General features: G+C 35.5%; 1 protein-coding gene across 4 annotated transcripts in view; it reads left to right on the top strand.

Annotated features, from left to right (window-relative positions):
* Positions 1–15,454, top strand: part of PTPN3 (protein tyrosine phosphatase non-receptor type 3) — a 160,609-nt gene that overhangs the window by 68,435 nt on the left and 76,720 nt on the right. For 3 of the 4 annotated variants that reach the window (XM_010708587.4, XM_085220542.1, XM_085220543.1), the window contains exons 2-7: positions 719–873; positions 9,205–9,312; positions 9,429–9,486; positions 10,501–10,579; positions 12,078–12,122; positions 12,888–12,940. In XM_010708587.4, coding sequence (XP_010706889.3) covers positions 719–873; positions 9,205–9,312; positions 9,429–9,486; positions 10,501–10,579; positions 12,078–12,122; positions 12,888–12,940 — 498 coding nt within the window. The remainder of the gene's footprint in view (positions 1–718; positions 874–9,204; positions 9,313–9,428; positions 9,487–10,500; positions 10,580–12,077; positions 12,123–12,887; positions 12,941–15,454) is intronic. The other variant, XM_010708588.4, reaches the window with a different exon arrangement.

Below are 15,454 nucleotides of genomic sequence, written 5' to 3'. Positions count from 1 at the left end.
AGGGAGGTATGATTCGGTAATTGGTATGGTAACTAACCTGGAAAACTATCCTCAGCTTCGCTTGCCAGCTGGCTTTGTGTGTTCTGATGTTAATTGGTAAATTGATCTAGTGGAGAGAGGCTTGAAATGTTTACAGGCTTGACTGTGTTTAATTTAGCTCTTATTTTGATGAATAGTTTATTTTATTTATTATTTTATATATATATATATATATATATATATATATTATGTATGTATGTATGTATGTATGTATATATTTTGCCGTTTTGGAAACAGTTGTTTTCAGAGATTGTACTGTTGAAGATTTTTCCAAGAAAAATTTGAAAATATATTTTTGAGTTTTTCTTGGATGTAGTTTTGTCTTCATGAATTTATGTATGGTAGGCTCTAAAATATTGACTTGCTTTTTTTGTTTTTTTTTCTGTTTGTTTTCAGACTAAGGCAATAGCCCAGCTCTAACTTAAGAATACATTGCAGTAATTAATATGTTAACAGAATCATAAGTAGATTTGGAGCATGGAAATCTCAGTACTTGTTTATGTTTTGGTTTAGAACCTGCTATTTTTACAATTCATTTTCTTGTATAAGAAGCTTTTGTTACTCTTAAGTGCTTGGATTGTAATAAGGCCTTTATGTCATTGTAGGTTTCTCTGAAGACTGTTGATGAATCATAAGTGAATTGTAAGAACTGTTATTTAATGTATTTTCTGTTTTATAGGTTATTCAGCAATAGTTATGAACTCCCGTTTACGAGCCTTAGGTGGGAGGATAAATAACATACGAGCGTCAGAACTACCAAAGGAGAAAACTCGATCAGAGATAACCTGTAACGTTCACTTTTTGGATGGCTCAATACAAAGCTTCAAAGTCAATGTAAGTCTGGAAAACTATGTATTTGTTTTAAATCCATTAGTGTTCATTTGCAAGCTGAAGATCAAATATGGGACCCGAAGGCGTGGGATTTCCACAACATATTGAAGATGTAGCTTTGTCGTTTCAAATTCCAGACTTACTGGTTATGAAATAGATTGATAAAGTGATGTTTTAATTTTCTGTAAAGCAACAGACTAAGGTGTCATAAAGTCTCATCGTGACTCTTGTATCTGGTGAAAGGTCTTCTGCATGATATAGTAACAACAAAGAAACAGATATGCTGATTGCTATCAGCTGTGAATAAGTAATTCGTATTTAAAGGGGACTCTTTGTTCTTTTTGCGGACCGATTTTATTTCTAAATTTTATCTGTTGGGTTTTTATTGAAAGAAAATGAGTTTTCTTGCCAAACAGGTGATTTTTTTCGTTCTTATTCTTATGTTTTCATTTCAATACGCACAGAATTAGTCTAATATTTTGGTATGCATTTTATCCACTATATACTTATATACATTTATAATGTATATAGATACTCATATACACATTTTCACATGTGTGTATACATATATAAATAATGTGTATATATAGGTGCTTGCACAAATACAGATATTGTTATATAAATATAATGTGAAGTATCTAATGCTCGGGAGTAGGATAGTGAGGGGCGAATGTATAAGAGAAAGAGCAGTATGTGAATAGCACATATTCATTGTTCATTTCCAGCATGTCAGTTTTGGATAGATCGAGCCTAAATGCCCCCTCATGCAGAAGGACCTTTGAAAAAGGAGGAATTGAAACTTTTTGAAATCCCTGCATAGTAGTATATTCTTCCCAGTGAGCAAATGTTTACACAGTTTTAGATTTAGCATTTAGTCTGAAATCTAACACTGCACACCTGAATTTGTGCTTCTCATTTCATCCTTCGAGCAGCAAGTTCTAACAATCATCAAAACCGTTACGAATCTCAGGGCTCAGCTAATGTATCTCCCTGCCTTGAAGGTACCCTCAGGGTGTCTCTGCTGATTGTCTCCTTGATCCAAGGATCAGAAGGGACTTCTTCACTGCAGCTATAATGCTGAACTGCCCTGAGGTAGTACAGGACTGTTTGTTAAAAAGAAGTGAGAGGCATGGCTATCCAGGTACGTTGTGGATGGACCAGTTTCAGGAAGATTGATGTCCTTGGAATACTGAGCTATCATATTGATACTGAGGGAGCCCTTGTCCTTCTGGATTCCTTAAACTTGAGGTCTGCCTCAGGCATACTTTGCCACTTTCTGATTAGGTCCGTCTCTGGAAAGGATTAGAAGCAAGCTGCTGAAAATTCATATTTGAGTTCTGCTTACATTAACAGAAAAATTCAGCTTCCTAGAGTTTGTGTGCATGTGTCTGTTTTCATGGCCAAGACCATTTGTTTTTGTCTGTGAACAGAACTTCAGTCGATCAGAGGAAAACAAATGCTGACGTATTTTCAGGGCTAGTTTGTGGGCTAAGGGTACTTTACTGATTTACGATTTTCATGCGATAGCCCAGGTGGGAATAAAGGCTCCTTTAATTCTAATTACATGCAGCACTTATCTGAACACAGAATTCTTACAAGCAAGAAAATTTATTTACCAGGCGTAGGAATGTTATAGAGAAAAATGGGAAAAATAAATAAATGAAGAATAGAAGTGGCTCAAAAGAAATTTTCTTTGAGTTTAGGCAAATATATTTTCCGAGATTTTACTTTCTAATGTGTGATTGTCACCGCACAGATGCTTAGTACTGATTAACTTGAAGTGAATTTAAATTTAATACGAAGATAATGGACTAAATAGTCTTAACCTATTGACAAACTGAAGAGCGGAACTTACGTGCTTTGAAATTTTGATCTAATAGTGATGTCTTTAAAATGATGGTACAATACTCAAGAAATCACCAAATATTGAACCTTCAGGAGAACAGAGAGTATAGAAATGGGACTTTTTCCTCTTCGTTCCATAGCAGCGGGATCATTCTGCAGTCCCTGTAGTTCAATTTCCTCACTTTGTTGGCAAACTGTACAGGCTTTGAAGACTTTTAAAATGGTAACTGTAGGCATCTCTCTCATTCTCCTACATGGAACTTTTTTTCCAAGTGATTGTACCTGTAGAAATCTGAACAAAAACTAACCATCTTAAAATGGAGCAGTGGAAGTAGGAAGATGATTTTTACTTGTGGAAATAACCCAAGGGACTTCTTGTCTTCTGAGAGAACCTCAATTTTGCTGCTAAATTTATTTCTGTGAATTTGTTCTTGTTAAGCTTGTATATTAAAGAATGCTGTTTGGCAGGTGAAAAGGGAGATTTAATTTCAAGGGAACAGTGTCTTTTTTTTTTTTTTTCTGAATTTTGATTTGAGCGTGGTAGTGGAAGTAGCCTTTCGTGCTATTGTTCACTATTTTCATGTTAAATAACTTACAGTTTTGATGAATACAAAATTTATATTGAGTTAATTAGTATCACTTGTGGTACGTGCTGTTCTCTAGATCATTGTTATCAAGAAAATTCTCACTGGAGTACAAAGAGACGCACTGCTTCTTTGTTTGCTGTTCAAATAGAGATGTATGTTAACCTTACCAGCCCGAAGTGGCCTGTCTTGTCTTCGCTATGTCATGTATTTCACTGTTTAGATGGAGAATATCCAATGTCCATCCAACAAATGGAAGGTGTATGTAAGCCAAAACTTCTAAACATAGAAAAAAACCTATAAAAATAAAAAAATTGAGACCAAGACTTGACTATACTTGGCATGGAAATGTTGTATTTAATTATATTCAAGCTTTTTGGAAGCCTTCTAGTATATGTTCAGTGTCTGAATTTTGTGGTAAGGTGAATTTACTTGTCTCTGAAGTTAACTCTGTCTTCCACATGAGGAAGATAATATCAGTCTAATACATACAGAATGTGCCCATATACCATGTTTAGGTATGTTTAATAGGTGTATATTGAGCAGTAATGCATATTTATTTGCAACTTTTGATATAAACATAAAGGAATTTTCTATTATTGCTCTTCTTTGACTCATTTACCAAGAATCACCATTTGGGATGTATACATCTCTATTTCCAGCTAACTGATTTTTGGGAAAGCCTGAAACTTAATGTCAGATAATTTCTATATGGCATTATCTTTCTGAAGCACAGTACCTGTGTTTTGGTGGGTTTTTTTTTTTTTTGCTTTTAAACTACTTGGCTTCCTTCTAGAAATAGTCTTTCCTTTGAGAAATAAAAGGATTTGGCTGTAATAATGAAGAGTCATATGAATATTTTTGTGTATTTTTTCCATGCCATCTCAATCAAACTCCTTCAATTCTTTGAAAAGGAATATGCTTGTTACACTTAGCACTATAACAATTAGCATTGGTGTGTTTAAAACAGTGAGCAGTGGTTTTCTTAAAGGTTTGTTTTAATTGTGGGCATGCATTATGACTTTAAACGGCTCATAGTAAAATGGGATGATAAAGTGTCATCTTCATCATGAAGTGTTTCTGCTGGATGATGTTGGATAATACAGGAGAGGTTGGTGCTAATCTGCATCTCTGTATGTTGAAAACTGCTGTATGAAATCTCATGCTGGCAACAAATATTTAGTTGTATGTTGAGACAGATCAGGGTACTCTTTGATTGGAAAACAATAAGATGGCATGAAACTTGATAATGACTTTGAAGACAGCAAGAAAGTGATCTGGCCTACTGCGGGCTTGTTGGTCTGATCCCTTCCTGGGGCCTGACTTCGTAATAAATGCTGGAGGAAAGAATTTGTGAAGGGGAGGATTTTCCAAAGTTAGATCTGGTGTGACTAACCTCATATATGTATTTGTTAAATTGTTTTTAGACACAGGAAATGCAGTGGGTCAGTATTCATTAGGCTTAGATAACTATTTTGTGTGACTTTGTATTGGATAATACTGAGCTGTAGTATGTGGAATCTAGCAGATCTGCAGGATGGGCAGGGAATTGACTCAAGGTGCCAATTGTTCCTGCTGAAAAAAGATAACAGAACTGGACATTGCTGTCAGAGTTCCTGACTGGCAAATTCCATTAACATGCTATTTAGTTTTTTTAGTAAATAAAAAAGTGCAAGGTCTGAGGCATCATTAGTAATAAAAAAGATACGGGGGTATGATGTAGCAGACGGATTGCCACAAATGGAAAAATCAGTGCTTTAAACTAAAAGTTTTTTTAAGTAGTATTGCTGTGAGTGGTAGTTTTGTTTTGATTTTTTTTTTTTCTTTGTAGCTTAGCTTTCAGTACTAAAGAATAGAGGAGGAAGTCACTGGTGGCTTGATCTACTAGTATTGTGGCTGTGAATAAGGTGAGTGCTACTGTACATCAGGCAGAAATTTTGAGCCACTGTCAAGGAGGTATTAGCAGTGTTAGTCTTGGCACTGGGGCCAGACTCTGGAAAGTCGTGTGCACAATCACAAGCAGACAAAAGAGGCAAGTTCCAGCTTGGGCAGGCATGGAAGGAACAGCTTTTGTGAAGGAGAACAGTGATATGTGTTGCAGTGTCCAGTTAAGGTGCTGCTGTGTACCCCTTTATAGAAGTTAACAAACTGAAAAGGTTTACTTGCACGTTTACCCTTCCACTCTGAAGAACTAAGAGTCTTCACTTGCATTGGGTTTACAGTTTTGAGGACCTTTGATGATACAAGCTGATGGGAAGTACTTGATTTTAAAGCTAGTGAAGGGGTTCTTTTTCTTTAATTTCTAGTAAGCAAGAAGATTTTGGGCTTCCCTAATAATTTCTTGCTGTAATTAAGGAGCTCGTGTGGTAGCACGGGCAGACAATATTAAGTGTAAGCTGTGACAGCTTTAAATATTAGTTTTGGTGTATCCAACATAAAGTGAAAGCAATTTCGGGTCAGACTTAAATGGATCTGAATGATGAGTAGCTATGAGGTGATTAACGCCTCTACAAATGCAAATTAATTCTATGAACACAAAACCTAAGGGCACCAGAATAAGGATTGGTAGATCTCAGAAAATTGAAATAAATGGAAACTTCCTTTCAGAGCAGAAACAAGAAACTATCACAAGATGGTACTCACTACCAATACTTGAGTATGGAATGTGCGTAATTTCTTAGCTCATTGTAGAAAAGGAAGAGCTTTATTAAGAGCTTTAACTACTCACTGTAAGGATTTGTAGGGTTAAGAACTTGATTCTAACGTCCAGTTTAGCTGACTGATGTTCATGTTGCTTTGCCTTCTTCCTATGGAGGCTGGGAGTAAAAATACTGTGTTATAAAGCATTTGATACTTCATAGTGTTTGAATACTGTGTGTATTAGGACTGTCTATGGAATGGATGTCAAAATTCAAAAACAGATGTGATGACATTCTTAGCCTACCTCACTTTATAGCTGGATCTGAAACTTGTTTATGTGTAAAAGAGACTGAAGATTGTGCAGCATGAGCTGTGTGAGTAATTTCTGGTTATACAGAACTGAAAAATGATGCATCTGTTTCTTAAAAAAGAAAGGCTGAAGTAAGTACACTTTTACTAAGGAAAAGAAAACAAAACCCTCAACTGCAGGGATTTTAACAACTGGAAAAGATTTTAACAGTGGGAAATGGCTTCTTAAATGCGGCATAGATTTCTGGAGTGGGTGCTTGATCTAGGCACTGTGGAGAAGAAAATTTGTGCTTTTGATACCAAAGAACAAGGATTGGAGTACATAAAAGTGATATTAACTGCTGGTGAAAAGAAGTGGAGAAGAGGAGGAAAAAGGAATGCTAAGCAGGTAGAGGAAATAGCAGTGGCTGAACATCTAGGGTTGGGATTCAGAATATCGAAACAGGGAGCTTGCTTGGTTATAAAGGGAAGGAGTAAAAAGACTTAGCATTTCATTTATGGTGGAGAAAGAGAGGTATGCCACTGAAGGAAGGTGGAGAGAGAGGGAGAGAGGGTGGAGATGTCTGAATTGGATTGAAAGACCAGAAGTGTTAAAAATGATACGGGAATTGGGAGGCAGTGTTGTTGAAAAGAAAGGGTATTGGGAATGTCTGAACTTAGAGAAAGTCAGCAGTATAATCTGCTCACCATAATCTTCTCTTTGTCTGTTGGTAGCAAAACCCCAAATTCCCAAACTCTTTTGATTGAAGTGTATGCATCATTCTAAGTAATTACTGCTTTTGGTTACAAAATAACCATTATTTTCTCATCTAGCTGAGTGTTAGGAGTATGCTCCAGAGATGCAAAGCCATGCTTCGGAGTTGTGCAGGCTTCATGTGATGCCTCTTGACAGTTTTTAATGTTCTGCTTCCAAGAAAAAGAATAAGCAATGTTATCAACAAAAAAAAGCAAAAACAATAACACAGAATTCTGGGGAGCATAACTCAGGAAATGTCCATTATTTCAGAGAATCCTGGTTACTTTTGCTGTTTCCATTGGGAGAGCTTGTGTACATGTATTGCTACTCTCTGATAAAAGAGTCTTTGTCTAAGAGCCCACCTCATTGACAGTGCTGGACAAGACTGCCTTCAAAGTGCACATCATGGCCACGTGTGATGAGGAATGCTTATTTACATGCTTTTTGCCTGTCACTGAGGTGCTGTAATTTTTATACTGAACTGAAATCTGCTATTTCAAGGGAAAAAAGAAATCGGTTTTGATAGGTGCTTTAGTTTGAAAGGGAGAAGTAGGAGAGCCTGTCAGAGTGGAAAGGCTAGTCTCATATCTAAGAGTTAAGCATTGCCTACATTCTTCTTTTTGTGAGACTTTGCTCTAGAGAACTAGGCATAGCTTTTCATAGCTATTGGCTATTATTACCTTAACTTTTGTCTGGAGTCTGGTGAAGAAATAGTGAGCGAACAGATCTCAGTGGAGTTGCTGGAGCTCTGCTCTAGCAGTAGCAAATACTGGGTAATATTCAGTACTTTCAAATAAGGTGTGTGTCTTTCGCTTGAATCTTTGTTTCCTTATCTTCTAAATAAGAATGTTTTTATGAGATAAGAGAAGACTATGGACTATGTTAATATTTAAAGCACTCAGTTACAGTGCTGGTGCACTGTAAAAAAAAAAATATATCAGAATTTGAAAAACAAGTCAAAACAAGAAACAACAAAAAAGCAAAACAAACAAACAAAAACAGAAACAGGTAAATCTGTCTTCTGAGCAGGACTTGATTGTTGTATAATAAACAAGGTTTAAATGAAGGGAGTTGAATGCCGTATTGTGTTGAGTGAGCGTTCTGAATAAGGCCATCCACAGAGATGTGGTCACTATAATGCATATGCATTAAGTCCTTTGATTATTTTTTTTTTTAAGCAAAGTAGTTGTGTTGTGGCATGAAAAATTTTCCTCTGATGTCACTTCTGTTCACATATGCAACTTATTTCTGCTTTTAAGAATGAAATTCAGAAGATCTTATGAAATTTTACATACATACAATTTTTATCTTTAAATAAACAAGATGCCAAGCAAACTGGCTTGGTTTGACTATATTTGAAGCGCTTGTTGTACCTTGTTGCAATATATGTTGTTACATGTTAGCATGTTTAAGATCACAGTCTTGTTCAGGGGTTTTTGGTTGTTTTTTTCTTTAATAAATTTAAATGAGCATTGATTAGTGTTGTTCTTTGGCGGACGCTGGTTATCAGTATTCCACAATGCAGTGGTGTGAAGATAGGCTAATTTAATTTCAGGGAAAAAAAATACCATACTTACGTGTCTTGATGTCCCATAGAATTCCCGGATTACTCCGGTTCTTCTGGGAATACCTGACTGGACGGATGTCCAAGCAGAAAGTGATACGGAGTAGTGGTAGTAGTGTCAGTGGGAATTCAAGCTGAAGTCCAGGATCTAATAGCTAGAGTTACATCTTCCTCCTGCCTTTTTTCTTCGTTCTGGTGTATACAAACTTTCCCTTGTGAAAACTATGTGGAGATGGAAAGAGCTGTTTTTGGGATGACATCAGGAGCTACAGCAGCCTCATGTGGCTGTAAGCCATGATTGCAGGTTATTACTCCAGAGAAGGGTATTGCTCCTAAAGACTGATTGAGGGAGGGATGACCTGCATAAAAGTCAATTGCTGGACCGACCTCAACGACTTGTGTTCATACCAATTCATATTGTGAGATTTGGGACACCTGATGTGTTTTGGGAGGAAAGTCTCTTTTATTTAAAAACAAAAAGAAAAATATTTTTTTTCATAATAAAGTTGTTACATTATTGAGAAACTGAGCAAATGAATTAGCTGCTACTTTTATTCACAAGTTGTTTATTTTTTTCTTAAGTAAAACTTATTTCATTATTTGTGTCTTACAATATGTGTTTCACATATTTACTTCTAAATGTTTCTTATTTTCAGAAACAAGACACTGGTCAGATTTTGCTGGATATGACCTATAGTCAGTTGGGTGTGACAGAAAAAGAATATTTTGGTTTACAGCAAAATGAAACTTCAGTAGATTCACCTGTAAGTATATAAATAATAAATGTGTGTGTATGTATATGTACATATGTATATATACATACACATGCATATAAAAGTAAACAGCCATTATTTGTAAATATATTTAATCCATCTAATAGTTTTTCATTTCACAGCGATGGCTTGAACCAAACAAACCTATTAGGAAACAGTTAAAAGGTAAGACTTGGTTTTTATTTCTTGATTGTAAATGTGTAGTTCAGTTTTTCTGTGTTAGATTTTTTTTTAGAGCAGGTCTTACCTCTATCAGTCTTCTAAGCAGAACTTTTTGCATTATCTTACTGCTCCCTGGGCGTTATTAGGACCTGGTGGGTCGCTAACTGTGCTGTAATAATGTCTGCAGCAGGCATCTCAGCATTATTGGGCTTCAGAGCTGTGAAAGCAGTAGTGAGTTTATGATGTCAGTAAATTCATCCTTACATGGAAGATAAGAAAGAGGGAATTTGAGGGTAGCTGAGCCAGTTTCATGCACAGGTTCTGGCCAATTTTTGTCTCAAGTAACATAGGAAACTTAATTTTATGCTTGTTTTTAACAAATAAGAAAAATGTACTTCTAACTCCATGCATTGTTCTAGTCTTCTTTGTTCGTAAACAGTTTTGAGTGGCACAGATTGCTTACCAAAAAGGAGAGCTTGAGGACAGGCCAGCTGTCATGCTACAGCATGTACAGCAGCCCAGAGAATGTAGTGTAGTAGAACTTGAGTGACAGTCCTAATTTGTGTTAGAAAACTTGAGCTATGTTTTTCAGATCTCTTATTTTTACTGTATGCTGTAGGTTGTGTAGGAATTTGGATAAAAAAAGTTAGAAGTTGACACTGTGAACTTCTGGTGTTTCTTCGTTTTTCTATAATTAAGAATTATACTGATTGAGATGCTTCATATGCATTTGCTGCTTTTTCCTTTTCCAATAATCAAGTAAAGCAGCAAAGATAACTAAGTAGTACTTTTATGTAAGTACTTGCAATGAAAGCATCATAATATGTAAGGATATTTTCTAATTGTGGTTGGGGAGGGAGATTGGAAGAGACTTCTCAAAATAATAAGAAACCACAAGTAAAATACATGGGATTACAATGTGATTATTTGAGTAACTTTTCTGTAAACATAAACATAAGAACTTAGGGTGTATCTTTTTTAAAAAGAAAATTGATTTGGTGTTCTAAAATGTTTTAGGAGGTTTTCCCTGCACCCTTCGTTTTCGTGTAAGGTTTTTCATACCTGATCCTAACACACTTCAGCAAGAACAAACCAGGTAATGTCTGATGTTTAATTCCATAAACTAAGTATGTGTAAAGCCCTCATTTCCACCTCCACAACATGGCACACTGCAGTACGTAATATTACATAGCATAACCTTAAAATTCTTTGTATTAAATGTGTTTAGAATTAGCAGCTTCGTGTAATGCTCATAATAAATGGTTTCTGCTCTAAGCAGCCCACAATTCCAAAATACTGGTAGAGCGTAAGTTAGTTACAGAAATCTTCATTTTATTTGCACCTTGGATTCTATTTCTGAACGTTTCATGACTGCCAGTTGTGCTTTCTTTCTTTTATAATCCCTTAATTAACTAATGGAATGATTTAAAAAATGGGAAGTTCAGTGATTATGCTGTCTGCATGCCCTGAGCATATCAGATTTTTCTTTGTATGAGTACTGATTCAATTCTGAACATGTGTAGTAGATTTGTTTCCAGGGGTGTGAGAGGGCACTGTTTGTTTTGTTTCAGGAAGAGCAGGTAACAGTACTTGCTTTCTAGATCTGGCATTTTTGAAATGCTTTCTTTGTTTGTCTACTAGTTAATTTTAGTACCTTGAGAATATAAATAGTAAAACATTATACGTGATTTTTTTTTTTACAGGAAAATTAAGTTATGTCCCATTTTGATATTTGCTCTTTATGCAGTTGTAAACTGTTCTGCAGCTCTAAACTTAAATTAGCAACAGGATGAGGAGAAATGGTTTTAAACTGGAAGAGGGTAGATTCAGACTAGATGTCAGGAAGGAATTCTTTACTTTGAGGATGGTGAGACACTGGAACAGGTTGCTCAGTGAGGTTGTGGATGCCCCTACCCTGGAAGCATTGAAAGCCAGGCTGGATGAGGCTGTGAGCAGCCTGGTCTAGAGGGAGGTGTCCCTGCATATAGCTGCGGATGATCTTAAAGGTCCCTTCCAATCCAAACATTATATGAATCTATGAAATGATTCCAAGACTTGTTCTTTGGGATTCTTTACTCCTAACCTCTCCACGACTGCTCTCAAGTAGCGCTGTCAAACATTCTAATGTTAGCAAGGCTGAATGGCTGTTGGGGGATTGTTCAAGAGCTTTTGTCAGCGTATGCTGCTTGACAAACATCTCATCCTCCGTTGGTCATTAAAAACAGTCCCAAGATAGACTCTCAAAGAATGTTTAAAATAAATTATATCCCAGGTAGGCAATCCTAGAAGAAAAGAAGCCTGATTCTGTAGTGCAGTCTTTTGCTCTGCAATATTTTGCAGTGTTTGTTATGACATGAATACTGTGGTCCTGTGGTTGTAGTATTGATGGTCAAAGATCCTTAAAACTGTTGTGAGAAAGAATGGGTGTGTGAGTACGTCTTTGTAAATGCCACTAAACTTTATACATCTGTTTTATAGTTTGCCAGGGAACTTACCTCCATAATAAAATGAAATCAATACTTTTACCAGTTGAAACAATACCTTTTAAATATGAGTGGGTTGTTCTTTTCATTTTTCAAAAAAATATTTTCTAGGCACTTATTCTTCTTGCAACTGAAGACTGACATTGTGGAAGGAAGGTAATAAGAATCTTCAACTTCTCCATAATTCTCTTTAAAAGCAAAAATGAACAAATAAGCCTTTTTTCTGAGTGTATCAATTGCTGCTGTAAAGATGTACCTCATGAAATACTGCTTAAAAAAACATGAGTTGCTTGGAAACACTTCAAATTTTCATGTAGCTGACTAAGAGCTGTTTATGAGTCTGTTGTGAGTAAACTGTGGGAGATGTTGTTTCTGCACATACATAAATTTCATAAATAGCAGTTCATGCTTTTGTTTCTCTTTAGTCTTGGGATATCTTCACTTTATAATGAACAGTTACACGGTGGTTCTTTTGCCTGATTCCTTTTATTTGTACAAAAAGTTGGTCTGGATATTTGCTGCCAAATAGAAATTGCCACTAGGATCTCTTAGTAGGTGTTGGTTATGGAATTACATCTGAACATTAGATCAGAGCTGTCCTGGCATTTGGCTAATTTTAGTGTTTAATTTTAAATATATTGGATGGCAGATATTAAAATGATGTCCAGAGTCAGATAAAAATCCCTTCTTTGGTTTCCAGAATAAGTATCCAGCAAGAGTATGTCCTTTTAGGATGAGGTAGATCTATTTGCGTAAGAAGCTGTTGAACAACTAACCTCTGCTGTTTGATTTGATGGTTAAACTTAACAAGAAAATATCAGACACAATTTGAAGATAAAAAAGTTGTTACTTGCTGAAATAATTGAAAATACCACGCTCACACTTGTGTTCATATTGTCTAAATAATTTCTCCTTTTCCAGGTTGTCATGCCCTATTAATTCTGCTGTTGTGCTGGCATCATACGCAGTACAATGTAAGTGATAATCAATTTTTCTTTGATTAGTAAGTATATTTTTGATTGTTCTGCAATGAAAATGTGAAATGGTCAAAATGCTACAAGTGATGCTTTGGGAGATAGGGGAAAGTTACAACCTCCAGATGTTTACATAGAAAAAGTCTACTTTTTGACCCTGTCAAAAAAAAAAAAAAAGATACAATTAATGGTGTTCTTATTTGTGTGTGTTGTAGAATATGTACTGTTCCCAATGTTGTCTTTTATTTTTCTTTTTCACAATTATAAAGCTTAGTGCATGTTACAGTAACTACAAGACTGCCTTCCAGGGAAATAAGAAAATAACCTAGAGAACAGTTAAGGAGGGAATAAATAAACTATTATGATTAAGAAAGACATGTTCTTACATAATGGTTTTTTTTTTCAGGAAATACTGATTTGTTAGATATGGGAAAACTCTCAGCAGTGATTTTGCTTACAATAATTTCCATCCTTCTCATGTGTCTGCTACTGGTGGAAAGAAGTTTTAAGGGTGATAGAAAAAAAAATTTCTGTAGGAGAAACAAAATGGAGCTGAATCCTGCCCCTTAAAGGGATCCTGGATGGATAATTTAAAAAAGGCTGAAGAAAGACCTTTCTTAGTATAGCCAAAAAAAAAAAAAAGAAAAGAAAAAAGAAAAGAAATTAAAAAACTATCAAAATAGAGTTTGAAGGGTCAGTGAAGTTTGCATTACAAAAAAAAGATGGATGGACAAGCATAGTAGAATAGTTGTACAATTACTTTAAAATTAGCAATGTCCAGAAATTATAAGAGGACATGAATCTAAAAAATTTGAATACAGTTTTCAGAGAATAAAGTACAGAGTGTCAAGCTCTTGATATCTATGAAAATCCCAAGTAGTTGCAAAAAATTCAGTTTTATGTTTATCGTATTCAGTACCTTTTTATTAAACGAACCTTTAAATACATTCCCACTTAATGACTGAGTTTGAAACCCGAACCTTCTGTAGAAGGCTAGCATCCTAGTTTTCTTGTAAAAGAAAATGCATATGCATTTCTGCATCTCTTGGATGTGATAGGACACTGGAATTCTAGAACTCTCAGAACTGTTCAGTGAAGTACTGGCAATACAATCGTGCTAAAGCAAGAAAATGAAAAGGTGCACTGAAGAATACAAATATTTTTGACAAGCTCAGGGTTACCAAGATTTTCAAAATAGGTTATGGGTAGTGTACCTGAAATGCCAAAGTAATTCCTGTTTCCCTTCAATTTTATAAGAGTTCCCCTTTCAGTGCTTTGGATACTTTCTAGTGCAGTTAATTTTATTAAAGCAGAAAGAAGGTCAGTGAAGACTGTGAAAGGTGTGTTTTAATCTTTCTCTTTGCTGGTAGACTCTGGAATTTCCCATTCAGCTACTTGCCTCATACTCCTATTAGTGCATTACCAGTTAAAAAATAAAATCCTCTCTTTTCTCCTAACTGTTGCTGTTTGTATGATACCTACCTTTATTGTTTGCTTCAGCAAATAATGAAACATGCAATAAAGGCATATTCACTTAAAAGAAAGTATCTTTTTTTTGCTACCACGTTATTGCCATTCACACAATGATTGAATAAAAAGGACCTTCTGAGATCTGGCCATCTATTTCTCCTTATCTCAACATGTTTGCTGGGATTCTTGTCAAGTAAAAATGTTCTAGTTTTCTGTTGATACTTTAATCTGTTTGTACTTTTTAAGGAGAGTTCAAGTTAATAGGTTTGGAGTATCTCCTTGTTAAAAAGCAATTGTTTGCAGCTGCTGTGGAACAGTTCTAGCTGAGCTGTTTTGTGATTGAAGAGCTCGCAGCTGTCTGAAAACTTTAAATTCTAAGTTAGTTTAATATTGGCAAATGCATTTTTGACAGAAGCAATTAGTGAATTCTGAAATCCTTTTTTAAGGAGAGTTTAACAAGGTGCATCTCGTATCTCAAAACTGCTTGACTAGAGGCATGCTCTCCTATAAAATAACATTTATTAATGGGTTGTATCCCTTATTTCCTACCAGAGTAAAATGAGAATGTTGTACAGTCTATAAAATTAAATATTGGATGTGTTTGTGTCAATTTTTTTAATTTAAAATGTGTAGCTGATTTACAAGCACTTGTTTCCTGTCATTGCCTATTCCCATTTCCTCAACAGCATTTAAATGTGTCTAACTACAGGTATGTAAGAAGTCCCATACGTTTGGTGAGAATATGCTCCCATGTGTGTTAGTCCTTTGATGGCTTGAGTCTTGAGTCTGAGACACAGCAGCAAAGTCAACACAAAATACTATGAATGCTTGTAAGCCTTATTTTTGTTGAGCTTCAGCTGTCCAGTTGTGACTACCTGTTTTTTTTTTTTTTTTCCTCCTCTAAATGCTATTTCTCTTATCCCTTCTTAGCTGTGCTTTGAGAAACAGGAGATTTCTAGCACACTGCTGTCTTTTTTATTTTTAGCAATTTACTCAGGAAGGGGTTGATGGTTTGCATGTGATTTAAAGGTTCTTTGAAGAAAA

This window comes from Meleagris gallopavo, chromosome 3 (assembly GCF_905368555.1).
Source record: "Meleagris gallopavo chromosome 3, MGAL_WU_HG_1.1, whole genome shotgun sequence".
NCBI lineage: Eukaryota > Metazoa > Chordata > Aves > Galliformes > Phasianidae > Meleagris > Meleagris gallopavo.
This window is presented reverse-complemented; position numbering and strand designations above follow the sequence as displayed.